The sequence below is a fragment of the Zalophus californianus genome, chromosome 3 (assembly GCF_009762305.2).
Source record: "Zalophus californianus isolate mZalCal1 chromosome 3, mZalCal1.pri.v2, whole genome shotgun sequence".
In the NCBI taxonomy this organism is placed as follows: domain Eukaryota; kingdom Metazoa; phylum Chordata; class Mammalia; order Carnivora; family Otariidae; genus Zalophus; species Zalophus californianus.
The window spans coordinates 60799878-60823497 of record NC_045597.1 but is presented as its reverse complement, the minus strand read 5'-3'; the positions used below and the strand labels follow the sequence as shown (position 1 = coordinate 60823497).

Here is a 23620-nt window from a genome sequence, read left to right as displayed (position 1 = left end):
GAGTTGAGGAGGGGGTCTCAGCAAGCACAATAAGGCCATGAAACGAAAAATGTCATCCTCTTCTAGGATTTCTGAAAGACTTTTAGGTGCCAGGTGTCCTATCCTCTTCTCATCCCCAACCCCGCATCCTGCACTCCAGGGAGCGGCGGGGCTAGAAGAATAAAGTCCTCGCGGAAGGTTGAAATAAGTGCAAAAAGCATCTCTTGTCTCTCTAGGGATGATCTCAGGGGGACACTGCATTCGCCTGGGACTCCACATCATCTCAGTGATAACGGGGGGCAAGAAGGGGTGGTGTGTGGGGGGTTTACTCTGAACCTTGAGTCCTTCCACACACCCCCGCCCCGCCCCGCCGGGGATGGGGCCCGCGCCAACCCGGGGCAGCTATGGACCACGCTGCTCTGCCCCTCCAGCCCGCCACAGCCCCTCTGCCGGCAGGAGGGAGAGCCCCCGCGGCCCCATCCGGCCGCAGCGGCTCCGGCTCCGCCGCGGGGTCCAGGAAGGTCCCGGCCGGGGCGCAGCCACAGCGCAACTCGGAGAGCGCCCCCCGCCCACGGCCCGGCCCGGCTCACCCTCCGGTCTCGGCGCCCGAGTCCACGCAGTCATCCTCCTCGGCACCGCCCGTTTTGGGGTCCATGGCGCGCTCCCCGCCGCGCTCTGCTCGCGGGCGCCGGCGTCACCCGGGGGCGTGCTCCCTCCGGGCCGCCCCGCCCAGCCCAGCCCAGCCCAGCCCAGCTCAGCCCAGCCCAGCCCTAGCCCGCTGGGCTCCCTCGGAGCGTCTCGCGGCCGGGCCTCCGGGAAACAACTCAGGCGCCGGCCGCGCTCCCCCGCGCCGCGCCGCGCCCTCTCCTGGCCGCGCCCGGCCGGGCACTGGCTACCGCTCCCGCCCCGCCCCGCCCCTCGCCGCTTGGTTGGGTGAGCGCGTGCGTGTGCGCGCGGGGTGCGCCCGTGAGCTAGGGCACGTGCGCGCGCGTGTGTGCCGGTGAGCGAGGCCGTGGGCGCGCGCAAGAGGGTGTGTGCACTGGGCGTGAGCCTGTGCGCGAGCATGTGCTAGCTCGTGTGTTGCGCGCCAGTGTGTGGCGTGAGTGCGTGAGTGGGCGAGGTGTGTGAGGTCGCGTGCGCCTGTGTTGTGGTGTTGATGTAGGTGGATGGGTGATTTAGATGTTTGTAGGTGCGCGCTTCTGTGCGGGTGCTGAGCGTGTGTGCCCGGCTGTGCTTTGTGACCACAAGTGATGTGTGAGTGAATGTGTGTGTGTGCATAGGAGCCGCCCCGCTCCCCTGGGCCCACAGCCCCGGAATTCTACGTCCCAGGGATTGCCCCGCGGTTCCTGAGCCCCAGGACTGGGAGCAGCACCGAGAAATACCCGACTGCACTGTGAAAGCAAGGAAGGATCTGTCTGGTTCACTACTGGGACCAATTGGAACCTCTAGGTGTTTTCTTACAATTCCCTCAGAATTGGCAACACTGAATTCATTATCACCTTTCTTAGCGCGGGTCTGAGAGGCTTCCCACCACCCAGCTTGCTAGTTTACAATCAGTGTCATGCATTCTTTTGCTATTTTTTTTTTAAGCCTTTAAAGATAAAGACCATTGGAGGTACCTGCGTTCAGGGGTTGTTGCTGTAAGGGGATTTCTGTAAAGGACGCCCATCAGTGCCTTGGGGTGAGGTTATGATCACTGTTGGAGGGGCGCACCTTTCCTTAGTAGGGTGAGGAATGGAAGTTTGAAGGGAGGCAGGATCAAAACAACTCACATTTAATTCTGACAGCCCTGTCCAAGCCATTGGAAGGCACTCATTTCTACTTTCTTCTGTTTTCAGGACAAGTTATTTAACTTCTATGAGTTATTAACTTCCTTAATTTACTTATCTGTAAGATGGGGCTATTGATATCTACTCTATAACCTGTTGTGAATTTAATGAGAACATGAATGTAAAAATACTTAGCATTGGTCCTGATAATGTCAAGCTCTAGTCATAGCTGTCATAGCTCATTTAAAGCATGAGCTAGCTTTGTTTCCAATTTCAACTTGCAAAGTAGTGACAAGATATATCTTAAAGAGGAAATATTTTCTTTTCTCTCTCCTTCTCCCCCCTTCTGTTCTTCCTTCTTTACCTACTTAATTATCACTCATTTTTTATTCATATCTTAATTACACAAAAAGAGAAATTTAATAAAAGAAGAATACAAGCACAATCTCATCATTAAGAAAAAAACACAAGTGAATGTGCCGACCCCAAATCTTAACTGAATTATCCTTACTGAGCATAAAATCCTTGCATGCAAACCAGAAATGGATGTATTATACTCAATTTCTGCTCATTAGCTGAAAGAAAGAAGTGTGACAGTTCTTTAGGGGAGAATCCCCTCCTCCCACCTTATGTACCAATTTCTAAAAGGAAATTCTCACATGAGGCAAATTACTGCACATTGCCATTAATGACCATTTAAAATCGATCGATTCATTCAATAACTATTTAAATACCAGACAGGAGGGTGAATGCTGGATACACAAATAAGGGACAATGGGAACAGATATGATGCCTGCCTTCATGGAGCTTATAATCCAGAGGGGGAGATTAATTAAATTACATATGTTAATATATAAAACATAAATGGAGATTAAACACTCCAAAAAGAATGGTGTGCCCTGAGAAAGAGAACATAATTTAAAAAGGGGTGTCAAGGAATGCTCTCTCGGGAAGGGATATTTTAGCCCTGCTCTGCCTCAGGGCCTTTGCACTTGCTGTTCCTTCTTCCTAGAATACTTTCTCCCAGACTTTCTGTGAGATTCCTGCCACATGTCCTTCAGGACTATGTTCAAACAGTCCTTTCCTCAGAGAACCCTTCCCCACTAAACCTAAATCCCAGTATCCCCTTATCCTGTTCTACTCTTTGTTATAACTCTACCAGCCCTTGGCATATGAGAGATTTATTTAGTAATCACCTGCTTTTCTTTCCCCATGCCTACCTGTAGAATGCCAATTCCATGACAGCAGGCACTGTTTGGTTCACTGCTACATCCCCAACACCTGGGGCAATAAATATGTGTTCGTGAATGAAGAGGAAGCAGCCCCAGGGTGGAGGCAGGAGTGAAGAGAGGTTTCCAGATGGAGAGACCAGGAACATGAGGCAGGATAGGGCACTAAGCATTCCGTTAGAGTGGAAGAAGGCTGGGTGACGGGAAGAACACAAAATGGCAAAGATAGTGAGGCATTTCTACATAAATGTGACATCTCCGGGAAATGAACAGACCCCCTATAGCCTATTTGGAGAGTAGAAGGACAAATAATGTGGTTGCAACCAGATGGAAGAAATTGATAAAGTGTAACAGACATTCAACCATGTCAGTGTCATTATCGCCATGAAGAGACCTACTTTGTCAATCCTGGGTAGGGACGATTCATATTTGTCACCTCACTGAATACTCAGGAAAGGTCGGGGAAGTAGGTTTATCTTTTCATTTTACAGTCGAGGAAACTAAACCTCAGTGAGTCCAAGTGCCTTGTCCCAGGCCACCCAATGCACCAGCCGAGGAGCCCAGTGGCCCATTTAACATGCATGAATCTCTCTCACTTACCTATAAGGCTAACATGTAGGCCAGTCACATCCTCAGGAGGATGGCACAAGAAAAAGGGCTGAGAAAAAATGGTAAACTAAGTACAGCCCTTGGAGGGAGAGCCAGGGAAAATGGATGCTACTTAAATTATTTCAGTTTTTTTCTCAAAAATCCAGAAAAAGGTCAGGCCAGACCAAAAAAAAAAAAAAAAAACCTGGACCGCACCTCAAAATGATGCATTGATTCCAGCCCCTTCAACCACAGGGGGCACGAGTATTCTATTTCTCATCGGTGCAATGTCTGACGGTAACTCAGTGATGCATGTGTTACAGGGAAGAGAAGTTTGGACGATAATCATGGTCCCTCCGAGCAACGGATCTCGGTGATCTGAGGGCTCCTGCTTCAGTCATTGGGGCTTAGGAGCCTCACTTTATTTGTGATTTGTTTGGTGAAAGAACTGCCAGCAGGTAATCAGCATGAGAACCTTGGGGCAAGCACCAGAAAGTATATTGTCCATAACGTCTGCATGGTTCGCAGGCTTGACTTCCAGCCATTTAGCGCTGATCACCATAATCACGGGGTGCAATGCCCCCCTCCCTTTCCCCTGCAAGATGGGGGCAGAGGAGTATCAGTGGTCTTCTTAAGGTGCCGTGCCTGTTGCCTTCAAGATGTTCCCATCCATCTGAGGACAGCGTGGGAAGAACACTGAGGATGCTGTCATAGGCCAGGAAACGCAAACCCTGGGTTCTGGGCCTGAATCTGTCATGTCACTAGCGAAGAAGGGTGCCTCTCAACTGTTTCTGAAGCTCTTACTGCATTTCGGGCATTGTGGGAGCAGCTTCACATACAGGATCTCTTGAATCTTCACAGAAACCTGGTGAGGCTTCCTTCGTCCTTCAAATATGCTTGTTGATACAAATCTTGCAGGAGACTTGAAGCCCCCCAGAAACTAGGAAGCATACCAATACAAGATGTCACTGACTTTTTAATCACTTTTTCTCAGACTCACTGAATAACACTCTCATGTTCTGTCTCACCTATCATGCCCGTTTCAGCCTCTGTTGATGTTGTTGCATGTGTTGGTGTATTAGAAAATAAGGCCATTCATCAATTTATTTATTGAGTGCTCACTGTGTGCCAGGCAGTGGCTGGGTGCCAGGGCCACAATGGGGAACGAGCCAGAGGCAGTGGCTGGCCTAATGGAGATGTCGAGGTCAGGAGAGGACAGTTTATCATGTTCCAGGCCCCAAGGGCAGGGCTGGCTTTCCCACCAAGGCTTGCCTTCCTTAGATGGCTCCTGAAAGCTCCCGACAGGTGCACAGTGCGTTGTGGTCTATTAGAGTAGAACTGGAGTATCAGAGTCCTTTACTGAAGGAAAGAAAAAAAGAAAAACCTCAACATAATGTGATGGTAAGTAAAGAGCATCAGTTTTACTGATGAAAGTGATACATTAGTAATTAAGAAGGTCATAAGTCATTGGGAGGGGCTGAGGGTTTTGAACAACCAGAAGATAAAAAAGAACTTGAAGCACTGGAGATTGAGAAAGATACAAGTTAAAGTCTCCTGGGCACGGGATTGACCCGGGTTTGAGATTCAGTTTGGAGGGAAGCCGGGCCACACGTTTCGTGAGTGCAAACCTTCTGGACCATTTGCTGCAAGGCCAGCCCGATCTAAGATAGTTCTTTAAATGAAATACTAGTTTAGGGTATGCAGAAGCAAATGGGATGGGAAGATATGTTGGTTTGGGAAGTTTTGCTCATTCCCTTTTATTTAATACTTTATTTTAAAAACCACATATCCCAGAAACAAAATTTTCAGGTTAAAAAGAGTTGTGGGGGAGGGGGGAATCTCTTTCTTCCAAGTCTCCAGAAGAGTTTGTCTGATGTGAAAAATAAATATTATGATCATGACAAGAAAAATTATAAACTATTGACAAATCTACTTAGACAAAGGAAGCCACTAGCCTCACACACAAGCATAAGGGGACCAGATGGCAAAGGGATAAATGAAAGTAAAAATAAATGGTTGAGTTGGAAAATAATCTCATTAAAGTATAAATGACTCGGCTTGGATAAGGGGGAGCCGGGATAGTGGTCCTGGCTGGGAGGTTTCCCAAGACTCAGAGCCTACAGTTCCCGGCGTGAGATCTGGAGTCCAAGACCAGACACCCCACAGTATGCCCACAGTTACCCCTCCAACCGCCAGGGGTGGGCGAAAAATGAGAGGGGAACAGGAAAGACCTCTGGAAAAGTGCTGTGGAAATTGAAGAATACAATGAAACCTTAGACTCAAGACACTGAGGATAGCTGAGCCTTCTAGGAACTGTGTCCGGGTCACCCACTTGTCATCACACTGATGGTCTAGACTTGGACAGGTGAACTCTCTCTCCTCTTCACATTCTGACACTTTCTTTCAGCGACCCAATCTTCCACAGCTCTGCCTGCCTGCATTAATCTGAGGTGTGTTATAACAAAGTCCCACAGACTGAGTGGCTTAAAGAATGGGAATTTATTTTCTCACAGTTCTGGAGACGGGCAGTCCCACAGTGTGGTGGTGGGGGTTTGGTCTCTCCCCTTGGCTTGCAGATGGCCGGCTTGTCTCTGTGTTCTCACGTGGTCACTCTGCTCTGCGTGCACATCCCTGGTGTCTCTTTGTGTGTCCAAATTTCCTCTTTTTATAAGGACACCTGACAGATTGGATCAGGATCTCCCCTAATGGCCTCATTTTAACTTCATTGTTTCCCTAAAGACCTTATCTCCAAATAGAGTCACATTCTGGGGTACTGGGGGTTGGGCTTCAGCCTATGGATTTGGAGGCACACAATTCAGCCCATCACACTGCCTTTGAAGGCGTCTCATGTAGGAGGCAGGGTAGTATGTAATGGGTAAGACTGACTTTTGATGCTGGCGAGACTGCCCATGTTTAAACTGTCTCTCTCTCACTTTCTAGGTTTGTGATCTGGGGCAAGTAAGCTCTTCAGGGGCTGGATCCCTTGTTTGTATCTTGGGCAGACCAGGGGCTTTGGGAGGACTGAGAAGTTACTACCCAGAGTGCTGACATAGTGCCTGGCATGTGGGAAGTGTTGGGTGTTATCATTCTGCTCTGCAGTCAGCTTCCAAGGGCTTTGGGAGGACTGAGAAGTTACTACCCAGAGTGCTGACATAGCGCCTGGCATGTGGGAAGTGTTGGGTGTTATCATTCTGCTCTGCAGTCAGCTTCCAAATCTCTCTCTCTCTTTGTGAGCTCCCTTGGGTTCTGTTGTCTGACTGTCCAAATGCTTTTGACCTTCTCCACACGAATGCCATGCACTCACAGACTCCTCAAAATGACACTGACCTGGCGATCCTGCTGGATCTGGTCCACATAAGAGAGAGACCCTGCCTTTGAATCCTGACAGTCATTAGTGGGAGATCCAGGCAAGTGAACCCTAAACCTCAACACGATGTGAAGAGTGTTATGACAGATGTGTGCGGGGTGCAGTTTAGAAATGTACAAATGCTGTTAGAGCCAGTGGAAGTGAGGAAACCAAACATCCTGAGCAGCATGGGAGGGGAAGGGGGGGGGAGGATGAAGTGACGGGGAAAGGTTTCACCGAATAGAAGACGTGGTTGGTAAAATAGGTGGTGGGGATTAAGGCACGCACTTGTCGTGATGAGCACCGGCTGATGGATGAAGTGTTGAATCACTATATTGTACGCCTGACACTAATATAACCCAAGTCAGGGGGTTCTCCTTACCTCTGTCAACTCCTGGAGCTTTTTTTTTTTTTTTAAAGATTTTATTTATTCATGAGAGACAGAGAGAGAGAGAGAGAGAGAGAGAGAGAGGCAGAGGGAGAAGCAGGCTCCCAAGGAGCAGGGAGCCTGATGTGGGACTCGATCCCAGGACCCTGGGATCATGACCTGAGCTGAAGGCAGACACTTAACCATCTGAGCCACCCAGGCGCCCACTCCTGGAGCTTTTATGTAACACCTGTTGGTGTACTCACCTTGTTCACTTACTTTTTTTTTTGCCAGAACAATGTCTGGGGCCCTGGAGACTTCCTTCTGTGAGGTAGGTTTACAAGTATCATGAGCCATGGAATGAGAAAGTTTCCCTATTGCGCGGGCTGGCTGGGGGTGTTGAGCAAAGCCTCGGGCTCAGATGACCACTCTGCCGGGTGGACCAGTAGGTGGCACCCTGACTAGACTAGCTGTCCTTCAGGGTGGCTTCGAGAAGAACCACCGACAGTATCTTTGGCATTCTCAGATGCTGGTAATGATGCTACTTGCTCTGGTAATGTGGTTGTTCGTTTTTCACAGTCTAAGAACCTGACCTTGTCAACACCCACATGACTATCTTCAAAATAAAACCTCTCCACTTAAGGCTCCTCTCCCCTCCAGCCTCCTCAGAAATTTTTCCCTATGGCTTGCCCATTCTATCTGCTGTATCTTCAACCTCTCACAGGTCTCTCCATTGACACCAAAATACACTCATCTCTCTCCTGTTGAAAAAGAAAAACACCAATCTTGTTAACCCTATGTTCTCTATCAGCATCTACCACTCCTTCACACAGCACATTTTCTGAAAGCGTGGTTTATATTTGTAATCCCTGTCTCCTTTCCATTCCAAGTAGGTTTCTGTTGCCTTCTGCACTGGTAACTTCTCGCTTCTTCTCAGGACAGGCTCTTCCCTTGGCTTCTATGGTATCACACACCCTGGTTTTCTTCCTGCCCCTCTGGTCACAACTGCTTTGTCTCCCATGCAGCTTCCTCTACCGTCTTTATGCACAGGAGCCCTCAAGGCTGTCCCTAGGCCTCCTCCTCCTCTTTCTTTGCATTCTCTCCCTTGGCCTATGATTTTGGCTTCTACACACAGGACTCCCAACATGACACCTCCATGACCTCTCTAGCTCTGACACCTCCTCTGTGCCTTGGGTGGGCCTGTCCACCTTTTTATCTCTTCGACATCTTTCTTTGAATGTTTCAAAGGCACTTCCAATTAAAGTTCTACAAAACTGAGCTCATGATCACCACCCCCACGCTTCCCACCCTCCCACCCTCACCCCTGCCATTTTTCTCTTCTCCATCCCTCATCTGAGTGAATGGTTCCATCATGTGTCCTAGTTGCAAGCCAGAGATCTAGGTGTCATCCTTGAAAACTCTGTCTCCCTTAACCACTTATCAATGCATTACCAAGTCCTGTCATTTCTGCTTGCTAGATGTGCCCTGAAATCTTTGTCTTGTCTCCAACCCTTCTGCCATCATGTTAGTCCATTCTTTCCTCCTCTCTAGGCTAGCCTTCAAATGGCTCTGCACATCCATTCCCACCTCTCTCATCTAGACACCATACTCTTCCTGAAAGACAAGTCTGGCTGTGTTATCTCCTCCACAGACTAAAGGATTGTGATAGCTTTCAATTGCTCTTAGGACAGAGACCAGAATTGTACCAAACGACCAGCCATGTGTCACCACAGCCCCTCCGACACTCCATTCCCTCTGCATTCTCTGTGCTGTAACTATACTGGCCTTCTTTAGCTCCTCAAATGACCAACTGTGCTTTGTCTCCAAGCACAGAGCATTTGCTTATGCTGGTTTCTCTATCTGGAATACTCTTTCTGGCCCACCTTCATCTACTTGGTCATCAGATCACCTCTCAATAATTATTTCCTTCCTGACTAGATGGAGCTCCCTATTTACATATTCAGAGGCTCTTAACAAAGAGGTCATCTTATATTTGTTTGTATGGTTCTTTGATTATTCCCTTTTTCCACCTGTAAATTATAAGCTCCATGAAGACCAGACTGTTCTGCTCACCATTGTACATTCAATGTCTAACATAGGGGTTTACACATAGTGAGTGTTATTACAACAGACGCTTCTATGCCTAACATTTAATCCTGAGTCTGGCACATAGTAGACATTCTGCAAATGTTGCTGAAAGGGTGACTGAACACATGGACTACAAATGTTCTAAGCTCTTGGAGGTAACCAGAAAATTCTCAAAGAGATATTCTTTTTATAAAAAAGAATTCTTCTTTTTTATAGAAAAGACTTACAGTCTTATTAAAGCATTCATCATGGGCAAGGAAGAATATATACCAGAGCAAATATGGTTCAAATAATTAAGTTTTGTCCCACTGGAAGATTTACTTACTGAAAGAAGAAGGGGAAAAGGGTACAATGAGTGACAGTGGTTAATTCTCACAGCCTCTCAAGAGTTGACCCAAGTGACCTCTGGACTCTTCCAGGCATGAGTAATATAATGTGGAAAACATTACATTATGAACTGGCTGTGCTTTGATGCTTTCACTTTTCATAATTCAAAGTATTATATCGAGTTATCACAAGGTAAATTAGGTCATTTTCTTCCCATTCTGTCTTTGACTAGCAATCTTCTACTGTGACGGTCGTTTTGACATGTCACCCAGGATTCTCACAGGGTAGAGGTTGCTAAGCACTGAGAACTGTTTGCTGGAGGTTGTAGAATCTTCTCTTCTGGAAGGGATAGGAGCTCTTTTAAATATGAGGATTCCTTAATTTCTCGGGGTTAGGTTAAATGTTCTCCAGCTGAAGGGGAGTGGATTGATGCCATGAGTTCCCCAGGTCTCCCTCTGCATTATGATTCCATGACCTATTAATGTTTGACAGAAGGGCAAGTCTAAATGTACAATCCCATATAACCCTTGAGTTTTCTCCAGGGGATGAAATTGAATAGAAAATGGAATATATCATAGTGATGGGAATCTAGCTGTGTGCTTTGGAATAGTAACTAGCTGCACAGCTTCATCACCTTGGAAACATGCAAGGCCTGAGATGATGATCTTAGAGGGCTTATGCTACTGACTCCAAATTTATCTGGATTTGGCTTCATGGTGGGAGGAAACACATGTGATATTTTATCTGTGAGTCTGGGAACACTGACAAATGGTGTTCTAAGTGATTTGAGAAACCAAGAGTACATAAACCAAAAGGATCAAAGTGCAACCCCTGGTTTTATGCTAAAAAGAAGGGAATGTGGGGCGCCTGGGTGGCTCAGATGGTTAAGCATCTGCCTTTGGCTCAGGTCATGATCTCCAGGTCCTGGGATCGAGCCCCATGTTGGCTCCCAGCTCAGCAGGGAGTCTGCTTCTCCCTCTCCCTCTGCCTCTCCCCCTGCTTGTGCTCTCTCTCTCTCAAATGAATAAATAAAAAATCTTTTTTAAAAAAAGAAGGGAATGTAGGTCAGTGTGCTGTGGAAAGTTTTAGGTTGTTTTACACATGATGCTAAATATCAAGATGATTCATGAGAAAAAAAAGACTGTCAAACATCTGCCCATTTGGTTTGTATGATGCCAAACACGGAGATATTTGGAAACATTGAAATGTCTGACATTGCAATGATAAACTTTCTGGATGAACAATTATGTGGGTCTTCTTTTTAATTCCTTATTTTGTTGCTGCATACATCCTTTTTGAAAGATTGCTTTATTATATGTAACTAGGATGTACATTGCATTTCAAAACATAATGTATGGCTATCCAGAGAGGTTTTTTTTTTTTTTAAATAAGTGTTTTCCAGTTCTATGATAGAATTTTTCCCAGCAGAAAGACTGTAGAAACTTCCATTTGGCCTCTGAGCAGCAGCCCACACAGACAGCCACACAGGAGGATCTCCTCTTCCCTAGAGCACTCCCTACACTTGATTTTCAGCCCTGTTAGTTCTCTTCCCACATCTCTGGACATTGCTTCACAGATTCCTTTGCCATATCTTACAGATCTATCTGACTTCTTATATTGGAAGAATACAATTAGAAGAGTACAATTCTCTTCTAATGTCTCTCTCTCTCTCTCTTCTCATTCTCCACTCATTTCCTTGGTGATCCTATGCATGCTCACCAATACAAGCACTATCAATATGATGATGACTTCTAAACTTGCATCTTTGACCCATTTCTCCCAGCTGAGCTCCAACCTTAAGCTCAATTCCCTACATGGTATTCTCTTTTGGATGTCTCAAAGATGTGTCAAATGCAACATGTCCAAAACAGAAATTATGATCTACCTCTCCAAACCTGCTGCTTTTCCTCCATATTTCTTAGTATACGATCTCACTGTCTACCAGAAACCAGGGAGTCATCTTTGGTACCTCCATCTGTTCCACCTTTCACATCTGATCATCATGAATACTCCATGTAAGTGTCTCTTGAATTGTCCCCTTCTCTTCATCTCCATTGAGAAAAACTCAGTCCAGACCAACATGGTTGCTAATGTAGATGAAAGCAAGAGCCCCCTAACTGGCACTCCTGTACCCACTCCTGTCCTCTAACAATATATTCTCTACATCAGGCAGAGAACTTTCATAGAAATGCAAACCAAATCATGTTACTTCTCTGCTTAAAGCCCTTCCATGATCTCCCAACACCCTTAGGGACAGTAAGAAGAATGGGCTTGCAGGGCAAGACTATACATTATGTCTTAGAAATGTTAACCTTGAAATGCCTGTGGGATTCAGTTAGGGTCCACTGGGCAGATAGAGATAGAGGTCATAGTAGGAGTTGTAGCTATGGTAGTCGCTGCAGGAACAAAGAACTGAGTGGAGAGGTTATAAAGGTAAACTAGAAGGACCCCCATTAGGGCTTACAAAATGGCAATCAAAATTGAGTGTGGCCACAGCTTTCTAGAGGCTTCAGAGGATGAGGAACACTATTTTGCAGGGGCCCCCAGAACTAACCAATGTTTTAGGGGCTGTTTTATATACATCTAACTCACAAGGGATTGATGTACAACCAACATGTCAGTTCATTAATTTAGAGTGAGAAATTAAACTACTAAGTTCTTCCAAAGACTTAAGTTCACTGCTCAGTGCATTCTCTGCCTGAAGACAAATTACTGTAAGCCAAATTATAATCAGAAGGCTGCTTGGTGAGCATAAAATCCAAGTTAGGGAAGTGAGATGAATGACTCTTATGGAATTGCTGGTCCAGAATATTCAGGTACATGTTTCTAGGCATGTTGAGTCTGTGTCTTAAAGTTTTGTTTGTGCTTAGCTAAATTTGAGGTTGAGATTAAAATAATGAAACAGTTTCTATCCATATAGGAGAATTATTTTCTACAAATGGTTTTTGCTCCCTTATAAAAACAAAATAGCAAACAACCAAAGGAAGACACTAGACTGTGGGAATGTTCAGCATATAATAGAAATATTTAGTTCAAAATATATCATAATTCGAAAGGTAACTTCATACTCTCCACAGGAACCAGCTAGAAGAATGTTCTAATGTTTAAAACTTTTTACCCTGAGGAAGATAAAGCAGTTGAACGAATAGTCATTTGATTCCTCTCTTCTGCTCGGGTCTTAGAAAAAAATAACCAGAGAGAGAGAAGCACCATGCTTCTGATGTAATTGCCTTGGGGGAAAAGAATCAGTGAGAAGCAAGCTCTGCTCTAATGAGCAGAAGTTAGGAGAGGCACAATGAACGTTCTGAGCACAGGACTGCTGAGATTTGTGGTATTTCTCCTGCTCCTCCCTGCCCATTAGGAGGATATTGAGAATTTAACTCTGAGCCAGGCACTGTTCTATACCCTTCAAATATATTAACTCATTGAATGCTTAAAACCCTGTGAATTAGATGCTCTATTTGTCCCCAATTTACAGACCAGAAAAATGAGGTACAACGAGGCAGGTAACTTGCTGAAGGCACATAACGAGTAAGTGGCTGAGCTGGGATTTGAGCCTAGGAGGTTTGATTCCTGAGTTAACAATCTCGAGATCCCAATCTCTTCCTTTTGCTCTCCCTGGAAATGAGAGTCTCAAGTTGATGATCTTTGGTCCTGGAAGAGCCAATACTATCTGTTTGCAGTAAGCCACAATCAACTTGAGGAGACCTATGCCTGCACCCATGGAGGGGTTCCACCAGAGGTTCAGGAGAAGGGAAGGGGCTGAAGTAGGGACATGGACATTGGTGCCTTTTCTATTTTTTTCTTTCTTACCCACATACCAAAAGATGAGATTCTTAAGTACCCTGGCAATGGACTGCTTACTTCAGGCAGACTTGGGGGTAGGGGGATGGGAAAACAGCGTATAAACCATGGCAGTGAGTTCTTGGGTCGGGCAACAAGGGCTCCGTCTCCTTTGGGCTGTGTGTTGGACACGTAGACAGATTTGCATCGTCTTGTTGCCTTTTCTCCAGGCCACCTGCTGTCCACATCCTTCTATTCAAGTCTTCCTTCAGGAAGAGCAAAATACGAAGCCAGTTTACTGGGCTTGAACAGACACAAATAGTTCAATTTTGTGTTTCTGCACAATCTCTCTGTTTTCTTCTATATATGGTTAATATCATTCACTGTGTTATTAGTTTTTCTGTTTAACATTGAGCAGGTAACATTACTCATGAGTTACAATGGCAATGGTGGTGGGGATGGGGTAGAAATTGTCTCATTTCTCCCATTGGATTAATATAGGGAGAATGTTATGAGCATTTAACTGAGAGTCAATGCCAGGAAGAGAGAGAAAAGAGTCAAACAGACCATGTTTAGGGGAACATCACTGTTTAGGGGAAGAGCACAAGGAGGAGGAGACTGGGAAAGAGCCTAGATTAGTGGAAAACTATGTTGTGGAAGCCAAAGTAGAGTTTGGGAAAGGGGCTTTGTCATCAAGAATGTCAGATAATTTACAACAGCCAAGAAGATATGCAAGCAGCCTAAGTGTCCATAGATAGATGATTGAATAAAGAAGATGTGATATATATATTACATGAATATATTACTCAACCATACAAAGAATGAGATCTCACCATTTGCGACAGCATGGGTGGACCTAGAACATAATACGCTAAGTGAAACAAGTCAGACAGAGAAAGACAAATACCATATGATTTCACTTATATGTGGAATCTAGAAAACAAAACAAAGAAACGCACACAAAACTAGAAACTGATTCATAAATACAGAGAACAAACTGGTGGTTGCCAGAAGGGAAGGGGGTGGGGGGAATGGGCAAAATAGGTGGAGGAGAATAAGAGGTACAAACTTCCAGGTACAAAATAAATAAGTTATGGAGATGAAAAGCCCAGCATAGGGAATATAGTGAATAATATTGTAATAATTTTGTATGGTACAGATGGTGACTACACTTATTATGGTGAGCACTGAAACGTATAGAATTGTCGAATCGCTATGTTGTATCCCTGAAACTAACACTGTATGTTAACTATATTTTAAAAAAAAAGAGTGTCAAATATTATGAGGAGGTCAAGTAGAACAAGATCCTGACGTACTTGCTGAGAATCAGAAAGTTCTGACAGAAAAGTGAAACAAGGTTTCATCACACTGATGGAGAAGCTACAGCTCATAGTCAGACTGGGAATCAGGTGATGGAGAGGTTTATTAATTTCAGTCCAGGGCACTGCAGACCCAGTCAGTTTGAGAATTAGGCAATGTGAAGCTGAATCTAGGTAAGAGCTAAGAGATTACTCCATTAGACAAGTGTGGGCCGGGTATCCTTATTGGGAGAATGTCCATTAAAGGGTGTTTGAATCTTATGGCTCAGGGTCATTTGCAAAACTGTCCTGTATATATTCAACTTGTTAATAAGCAGCTTTAGCTCTCAGGAATCATGCAGGATTTCTCAAAAGAATCACCCCAATTCTCTTGGGCTAGTAATCTCAGTTCCAATTCCCTTAGAACAATAATCTCCATTTGCTTAAAATAACAAAATTATTTATTTTGTTAGTGTCTTTAACCCTGGGAATCCAAGAAATGATGAAAGAGATAAAATCTATTTTATTCATATTCCTGTGTTAAGTTCTGAAAGTGATCTCATATATCTGAATGTAAAATTTAAAAGAAATTCAGCATATTATTTGATATGTTCTCCTACCTCAGGGCCTTTGCACTTGCTACTCTTCTGCTTGGAAATTCCCAATAGTCTTGTGCCTTGCTTTTCTAAATCCTTTCTCTTTACTCAAATAACGACTTACTGATAAAGCTTTCCTGAATCACCTTTAAAAAAATTGTACCTCACCCCTCCCCACCTCTGCTCATTTTTTTTCACAGCACTAGCCACCATTTGACATACTATATTTTTTCATTGTTTATTTGCCTTCACTGTGCACAAGGTACTGTTCCAGATGCTGGGAGATATAATGATAAACAAATAAAACAGACTTACCTTTTTGAAAGAATATTTCAGTGAGTTGCTTGGGATCAGAGTGAATCTATAAGGGCATGGTTGATTAGCAGAAGATGATAACTGCAAGATCTTCTCAGGCACAATTAAAAATGAAGAGGACAGAATTGTCTAGAAGGATTTCAAGCACCTTAACCCAAATTAAGTTATTTTAGTGAGTTACATTAACTTATTATTGAGTCAGTATGTGATTTCTTAAGCTTTAAAATATATGCATATGGTAAAAAATTTCAAATAGAACAAAACTATATAATTGAAAAGTCAGACTCTTTTCTATCCCAAACTGCTTTTTATAAAAAAGATTTTATTTATTTATTTATTTGAGAGAGTGAGAGAGAGAGAGAGAGCATGAGCAGGGTGAGGGTCAGAGGGAGAAGCAGTCTCTCTGCGGAGTGGGGAGCCCAAAGTGGGGCTCGATCCTGGGACTATAAGATCATGAGCTGAGCCGAAGGCAGATGCTTAACTGACTGAGCCACCCAGGTGCCCCACCATCCCAAATTTCTTGTCCTTTTAACCTAACTCCCTCCAACAGTTTTTCCTGCTTCCTTTCAGACATTTTTCATGCACATACCCACATATATGAATATGTTTTTTAGACAATTTGTAATATGATATACAGACTGTGTTGCCTTGATTTTTGTCACCAAAGGTATTTTAGAGATGTACCTATATGAATATATACAGGCCTGCCTGCTGCCAAAAAAGCTTTTCTTTTAATATTTCATTACATGGGTTGCTACATTTTTTTTTTTTTTAGAAAGAAAGTGGGCAAGCAGCGGGGGAGGGGCAGAGGGAAAGGGAGAGACAGAGTCTTAAGCAGGCTCCCCACCCAGTGTGGAGCCCAATGCATGGCTTCATCTCAAGACCGTGAGGTCATACCTGAGCCAAAGTCAAGAGTCAGAAGCTTAACCAACTGAGCCACCCAGGTTTCCCATGGGTTGCTACATTTTAAACTAGTAAATTACTGATGAATCCAAACAATATCTCAGTGAACATCCTCATAGGACCTCTTTGTTAATTTGTCCACATATAAATATATCTGCAGGTTCAGCTGTTAGAAGCAGAATTGCTGATATGAGTATATGAGGGCACACGACACAAGAGTTGAGAGTATTTCCTTCTCAAACCCTAGTTTGAATGAATGTAAAACTTGGTTTTACTTCTAGCATTCCCACTGTGTTAGTCGAACGTAGGGCTTGATACTCCATCCCTTGCTGCCCAATTTCCTATCCTAATAATGAAGATATTTAATAGCTATGCAAATAATACATCAGAGATGTAATTTATTAAAGTGGCACCAGAAAGTACCACTTACGCACTGGGAGATTTGACTTAATAACGCAAGTCTACAAGACTTTATTAAAGGCTCAATTCACGGGCCTGATTCATCCTTTTGTGCTTGTCTCAGTCATGTGTGTGTGGCCCTTAGCCGCCACGGAGGGGGGAATGGAGGGCCCCTGCCGCAACTTACCATCTGAAATGGCAGCAGTGCTGAGCTTTCTGGCTGGGCTTTGAGTGGCTCAGCTGTGGCTAGCAGGAGAGCTTTCTATGAACCCATTAAGTGGAGGGAAGAAAACCCCTCTCTCTTAGGGAATCATGGGGCATTCCGCCCCTCCCAGAACACCTGGGCTTGCTCCGCCGCTCAGGGACACTGCAGGGACGATGGGACAGCCCATGTGGAAATCCCTGCAGAGAACATTTGACGGGGGGAGGGGACCTGCAAGCTTCAGGCTCACAAGCAGCTCTTGGAACATCATAGATAGCTTTTTTTTTTTTAAGATTTTATTTATTTATTTGAGAGAGAGAGCTAGCTCATGAGCTGGTAGGGAAGGGCAGAGGGAGAGGGAGAAGCAGACTCCCTGCTGAGCAGGAAGCCTGACCAAGAGGATGCAAGGATTTGGGACTCAATCCCTGAGATCATGACCTGATCTGAAGGCAGACGCTTAACCGACTGAGCCACAGACAGGCTTAAGAGCAGCCTTGGAGGAAAAACTGCCAATAAATTCAAACTTAATTATTTTTGCAATCAGGCAGAAATATTATCAAAAAAAAATGAAGCAACACATTTCTAGTGGTATGCTGGTAAGCCAATTCTCTGGAGGGGGGATAAAAAACCCTAATTTGTAGTGTTTGCCAGTTTCTGTGGTGTCAATATTTCCACTCTGGCTGGTTGGGAAGATACGTACAGATTGGCTATGTGTACCTCAGAAGCCAGTATGAGCTGGCCCTGGCTCACCACAGCACATTACCTTTATGCAGAAATGAAAGAACTGTTCATGTCTCCAAACAGAATCCTTGTTTGCAAAGTTCCACAATTGTGTCAATACTGTCACTTGTCCAATTGATAGAGGTTAGTGATCATTTTCTAACTAACAACAAAGAAAATTGTTGTTCCAGCTACTATTGCTCCTAACAAAACCCTAAAACATAATGGCCTCAAAAACCTGTTTTATTATGCTCACAGATTTTTGTGGGTCAGGAATTTGGACAGGGGAGATCGGTGGATGGCTTATCTCTGCTATATGATGGGAACCTCAATTAGGAAGACTCAAAGGCCAGGGTTGGTAACTGGAGGACTGGAATCATCTAGACTGGAGGACTGGTAACTGGAGGCTTTCTCAAATGTCTGGTGGCTGATACTGGCCTTTATCTGTTACTGCAGCTGAGGCTATATCGGCCAGAACATCTATATGTGGCCTCTCCATGTGTCTGCTTGGGCATTCTCATAAAATGATAGTTAGGTTCCTAGAGCAAGCATTCCAACAGAACCAGATGAAAGCTGTTATTGCCTTTTATGGGGGAGACTTGTTTCTTATTTGTTTCTTTCTTCAAGGGAATTTGTGAGACACAATATCATTGCTAAAATTATAAGCCCATCCAGCTTCAAGGGGAGGGAATATAGATCCTACCTTTCAATAGGAGGATTATCAAAGACACATTTCAAGAAGAGTATGTGGGATAGGAGGTATTTTTATGGCTATTTTTGGAAAATATATTGTGTCAGAATTGGCATTTAGGGAACTCTTCAGAGAAGTAGATGGGAATGACCCCCCTCCAGTTCTTTCCCCAACCTCCCTTGAAACTTTCATCCTTCAGGGAGACATCTAAGAGCTCTGTTAACTATCCGTCTTCTTGACATGTTCCAGACTCTCTGTTCTAGACTCAATCACCAAAAAACAGTGTGAGAGGACTTTCTTAGTTTAAGAAATCAAAAGAACCATATTCATCTCTCCAACAAAAATTTATCAGCACCTGCTATGTGCCTGGCACCGAGCTGGATACTTGGGAGAATAGGCAGATATGGTCCTGCTCTCTAGGTGCTTGCCTCCTAAGGGAGGAGACAAACAACAAAGTAACAAATAAATAAGCAAAATATTGATATCTTGTACCAAGTACTAAAAAGACAATAAATAGGCCCCGGGATTGAGAATGACTGGCAGGGTGCTTATGTTAGAGAAAGCAAGTCTAAAGTCCCCAAGGTAGGAAGGATGAAGTGTATTCCAGAGGCATAGTGGGAAAGGGGGAGTCAGCTATGACCAAGGGGCTGAGTAGAGATAACATTGTGGGGCCATCAGCCCAAAGTTGGCATTTAACACTGTGGGGAAGTAAAAGATGACCCATGAGAGAATCTGGGGGGCAGGGTTGGGAAAACTGGGTGGACAGACGAACACCCCATTTGGAAGTCTGGTGGAGCAAAACCTAAGAGGAGGTAGAGAGGGAGGGCAGCGATGGAACAGGGCAACTAGAAAGCACAAGAGACAAATGCTATAGCAGGGAAAGCTTCCAGAATGCAGGAGCAGCCGCCTGCCGAACTCGGTTGATAGGCTGAGGAAGAAGGGGCCAAAGAAGAGTGCCCGGGGTGGAGAACAGGAGGGTTATTGCTGTTGATCAGAGTTGTTTCACTGGAGTGGAGAAACCAAAAGCCCCATTGGAGGGAGAGATGAAGAGATGGAGGCAACATTTGGGGTTAAATCTCTTGAACATTTTGCTAGAAGGAAAAAAAAGAGAAATGGAGCATTAACATTTTCTAAAGTAAGTTCTTCTGAACACTGGTTATATTCTGTCCTCGTTCATTCGGGCTGTTGTAACAACATACCACAGAAGGTGGGCTGGGTGGCCTGTGACCAACACAGGTTTATTTCTCACAGTCCTGGGGGCTGGAAGTCCAAGATAAAGGTTTTGGCATGGTCAGGTTCCTGTGAGAGCCCTCTTCTAGGTTGCAGACTGCCACCTATTCATGCTTTTCCCATGTGGTGGAAAAAGTGAGAGAGCTCTCTGGGGTCCCGGCTATGATGGCACTAATCCCATCTATGAGGGCTCCACCTTATGACCTCAACATCCCCCAAAGACTCCACCTCCCAATACCAAACCAGTGGGCTTTAGGATTTCAACATACGAATTTTGGGGGACACAGACATTCAGTCCACCGCATATGAAATACTAATTGGTTTAATGCAAATGAAAAGTTTTGGAAAACTTAGCTTTAAACAAGTCTTTACTGCCTATCCTTACAGAACTTTGGTAAGCTAATGTGCATTATGAATTTTCCTCCTTGTTCCATTACTGAAAGCTTTTTTATCTTTTTAAGATTTTTAAGGTTCTCTTCTTAAATTTTGTAATTACATTTTTTAATTCAAAATTTTCAATTTTTTTAAATTTAAAAATGTAATTTTAATTATATCTTGTAGGACTGAGAGAACACACTATAGGAAATATTGAGTTTACCTTTCTTTTTTTCCTTGGTTTTATAGAAGGAGGATATAAGAAAAGCTTACTAAATGTGCATTTCTGTATCCTTTGCAGAATGATAGTAAACAAATTATCAGTTGAGTTAGTCAATGTGCCTTATATAAAGAACTTTGTGACAAATTCCCCCTACGAATCAATACCAGGAAAAATAAATTGCTTCTCTGAATGAACTGGGGCAGTTGAAAATACCAATCAGTGAATCAGGGATGAATCACAGGATTCTAGAGCTAAAAATGACCTTAAGCTAACCTAGTGAATCCCACTACTTTTACAGAGGAGAACACAGACCCAGAGATGTTGAAGAAGAAGCCCTGGACCCCTCAGCAGTAATCTCTCTGCCCAGCCCAGTCCTCTCAGGCGGAAATGCTAAGAGATGTTCCTTCACCACACTGAACTCCCAGGAGTCTTGGCCGTAAATCTTGTCCTCAACCACAGTAACCAATTTACCCCAACTACCTGATAACATCTACTATCCTCTCTTAAATTGTGATTGTTTTTTTCTTACTATTTTTAAAGAGTATGCTTTATCTGGCTTCTAGTTAACAGTTCCAGATAGTCTTAGAATGCATAATCCTAAATTTTGTTAATTTTTTTAAAAAATGAGTACACAGAGAAATTTATAGATTTCATGTGTTTGGAACCTGGAAACTATTTTCCTGTGTAAGCCACGTTAAACATGGTGGTTAGTTTCTACCACCAAAATTCTTAAACTGTAATGGAGCTGAAGTTTATTCATCTGTTCCCCCTTGAGTTGGTCCATTATTGCCCTATGGGGGCTTGTATGATAAACCTTTATTCTTGCCTGTTAGGGCTGAACCTTCTGATGGAAGCAGAAGTGAGCACAAAGGACCCCTCTATGGGTCATGCTCCAGTAGGGCAAGCTAAGATTTGTACATTCTTGCTGACCCTTCTTCACCTATATAGTTTTAAGGCATATTAATTTGTATAAAATAACCTGTTCTGCCATAAACCACCATTAACAACCACAGTGTTTTGATTTGATGTTTAGATGATATTTTTGGAGTGAAATTGTCTTTATGATTCAGTATGCTATACCATGGGCTGGTCATGGTAACAAAATACAGTCATTACCTGAAAAAAAAGTATAGAACGTAACAGAAGAAGAAGTATATAGTAAGAAAATCTCAACATAAATTAAATCAGAGTTTAAAAAAGAGTAGAGAGAAAGAAGAAGAAGCAGTATTTGAGGAGACAATGACTATTTTCCAGAGCTATGGAAGGACAACAATCACATATTTAAGAAGTTGTATGATTTCCAAGAAGAAAAGTAAAAATGATGCACCATGGTGAAAATTCAGGAAACTAAAGACAAAGGGGATGCCTTAAAAGCAATCAAAGAAAAAAGACCTATTACTTTTAAGAACTGGACAGCAATATTTTTGATGAGCAATAAAAGAAGTCACAAAGCTGTGAACTTACTTTCTCAATGAATTTAAAAAAAAAAAGCCTAGATGTCCATATCTAGGTAAAATATCCATAAAGAAGGAGGCTCAATAAAGATAAGCTCAAACACACAAAAAAGAGTTTACTAGCAGCCTTACAGATAACATAAATAGTCAATACATATTTTGTATGCTATATGTATTATATACTGTATTCTTACAATAGAGTAAGCTAGAGAAAAGAAAATGTTACTAAGAAAACCACAAGGAAGAGAAAATACATTTACAGTACTGTACTGTATTGAAAAAAAATCTGTGTGTGGGGTGCCTGGGTGGCTCAGTCGTTAAGTGTCTGCCTTCAGCTCAGGTCATGATCCCAGGGTCCTGGGATCGAGTCCCACATCGGGCTCCCTGCTTGGCGGGAAGCCTGCTTCTCCCTCTCCCACTCCCCCTGCTTGTGTTCCCTCTCTCGCTGTATCTCTCTCTGTCAAATAAACAAAATCTTAAAAAAAAAAATCTGTGTGTAAGTGGACTCACACAATTCAAATCCATGTTGTTCAAGGGTCAACTATGTTATATTCTTTTTTTTGAAGATTTATTTATTTATTTGAGAGAGAGAGAGTGCATGCATGTGCACACAAATGGTGGGGGGCAGAGGGAGTGGAAGAGAGAATCTCAAGCAGACTCTGTGCTGAGCGTGGTGTCTGAGGCGGGGCTTGATCTCAGGACCCTGAGATCATGGCCTGAGCCGAAACCAAGAGTTGGATGCTTAACTGACTGCACCACCTAGGCATCACTATTTCTTTTCTCTTAGTCATTATACTAGAAACTACAGCATGCATTGTTACTTGACCAAAGTCTAATAAATACTTTTTATCTCCTCTTGGCTAATATAAGGACATTGGAATACTTTAAATACATTCACACCCCATCTGACTTACATACTAGTATTGTTGAGTGAGAAGGGTGGAGCCTTCTTTGGGAAGGTCTGGACTTTGGAGAATGGTAATATTGGGCCATATGTGATGAGACCTTTCTGTGTGATTCCACAAAATCTTTAGCAATGACCTCAGAAATCATGACATTCATAGGTAATTTGATTTCCTATGAAAACTACAGTAAGGCTGAGCTCATGTTCTGGTTGATTTCACCAGAATCAAGGTCAACCGCATGGATGAGGGAATATAAGCCTGACCAATAAGCAAATTTTGATCAGTGGGAAGTTGGCTTTCAGGGTGTCAGAAATGGACAATTCCTGATGACGGCCTATTCCAAGGTCAAATCATGGGAGAGGTTATTGAAAGGGTGTGGCAGCAATTTCTGGATGTGAGGAAGTGAAGACACAGGGGCAGACTTCATTCATAACAACAGTCATGTTCCGATTATCATTGCTTACTCTTTACAGCTGTCATTATAACAAGCCAATCGCTTTTTTGTGTGTATTTTCAATCTACAGCATCTATATGACATCAAAATATCCAGATGAAAAGTGAAAAATTGAGGATCCTCAGACAGTGGTTTGAGTAACACCAAGCATCTGGCAGTGGGAAGATAAAATGTCACAGTGATTAATGAATCACCTTTATCCAGACATTTTGAAGTCAAATTGGAACGGCCAGAAAATGGATATTGACAGACAATTTCCTAGAAATGAAATTTAGAACTTGGAATAGGTCATTGCATCTAGCCTGAGAGCCTACAGAAAATGGGGTCTCCATATTTGTTAAAATTAAAGCTGGCCAGAAAGATGAAAGGCAAGAGCCTG

At 43.6% G+C, this 23620-nt stretch overlaps 1 protein-coding gene across 1 annotated transcript in view; it reads right to left on the bottom strand.

The window, feature by feature from the left end:
* The window catches only part of FAM124A (family with sequence similarity 124 member A), a 114328-nt gene extending 113515 nt beyond the window's left edge, over positions 1 to 813 (bottom strand). The window contains exon 1 of the mRNA XM_027588064.1: positions 570 to 813. Coding sequence (XP_027443865.1) covers positions 570 to 634 — 65 coding nt within the window. The 5' untranslated portion in view covers positions 635 to 813. The remainder of the gene's footprint in view (positions 1 to 569) is intronic.
* Between the last annotated feature and the right edge of the window lie 22807 nt (positions 814 to 23620).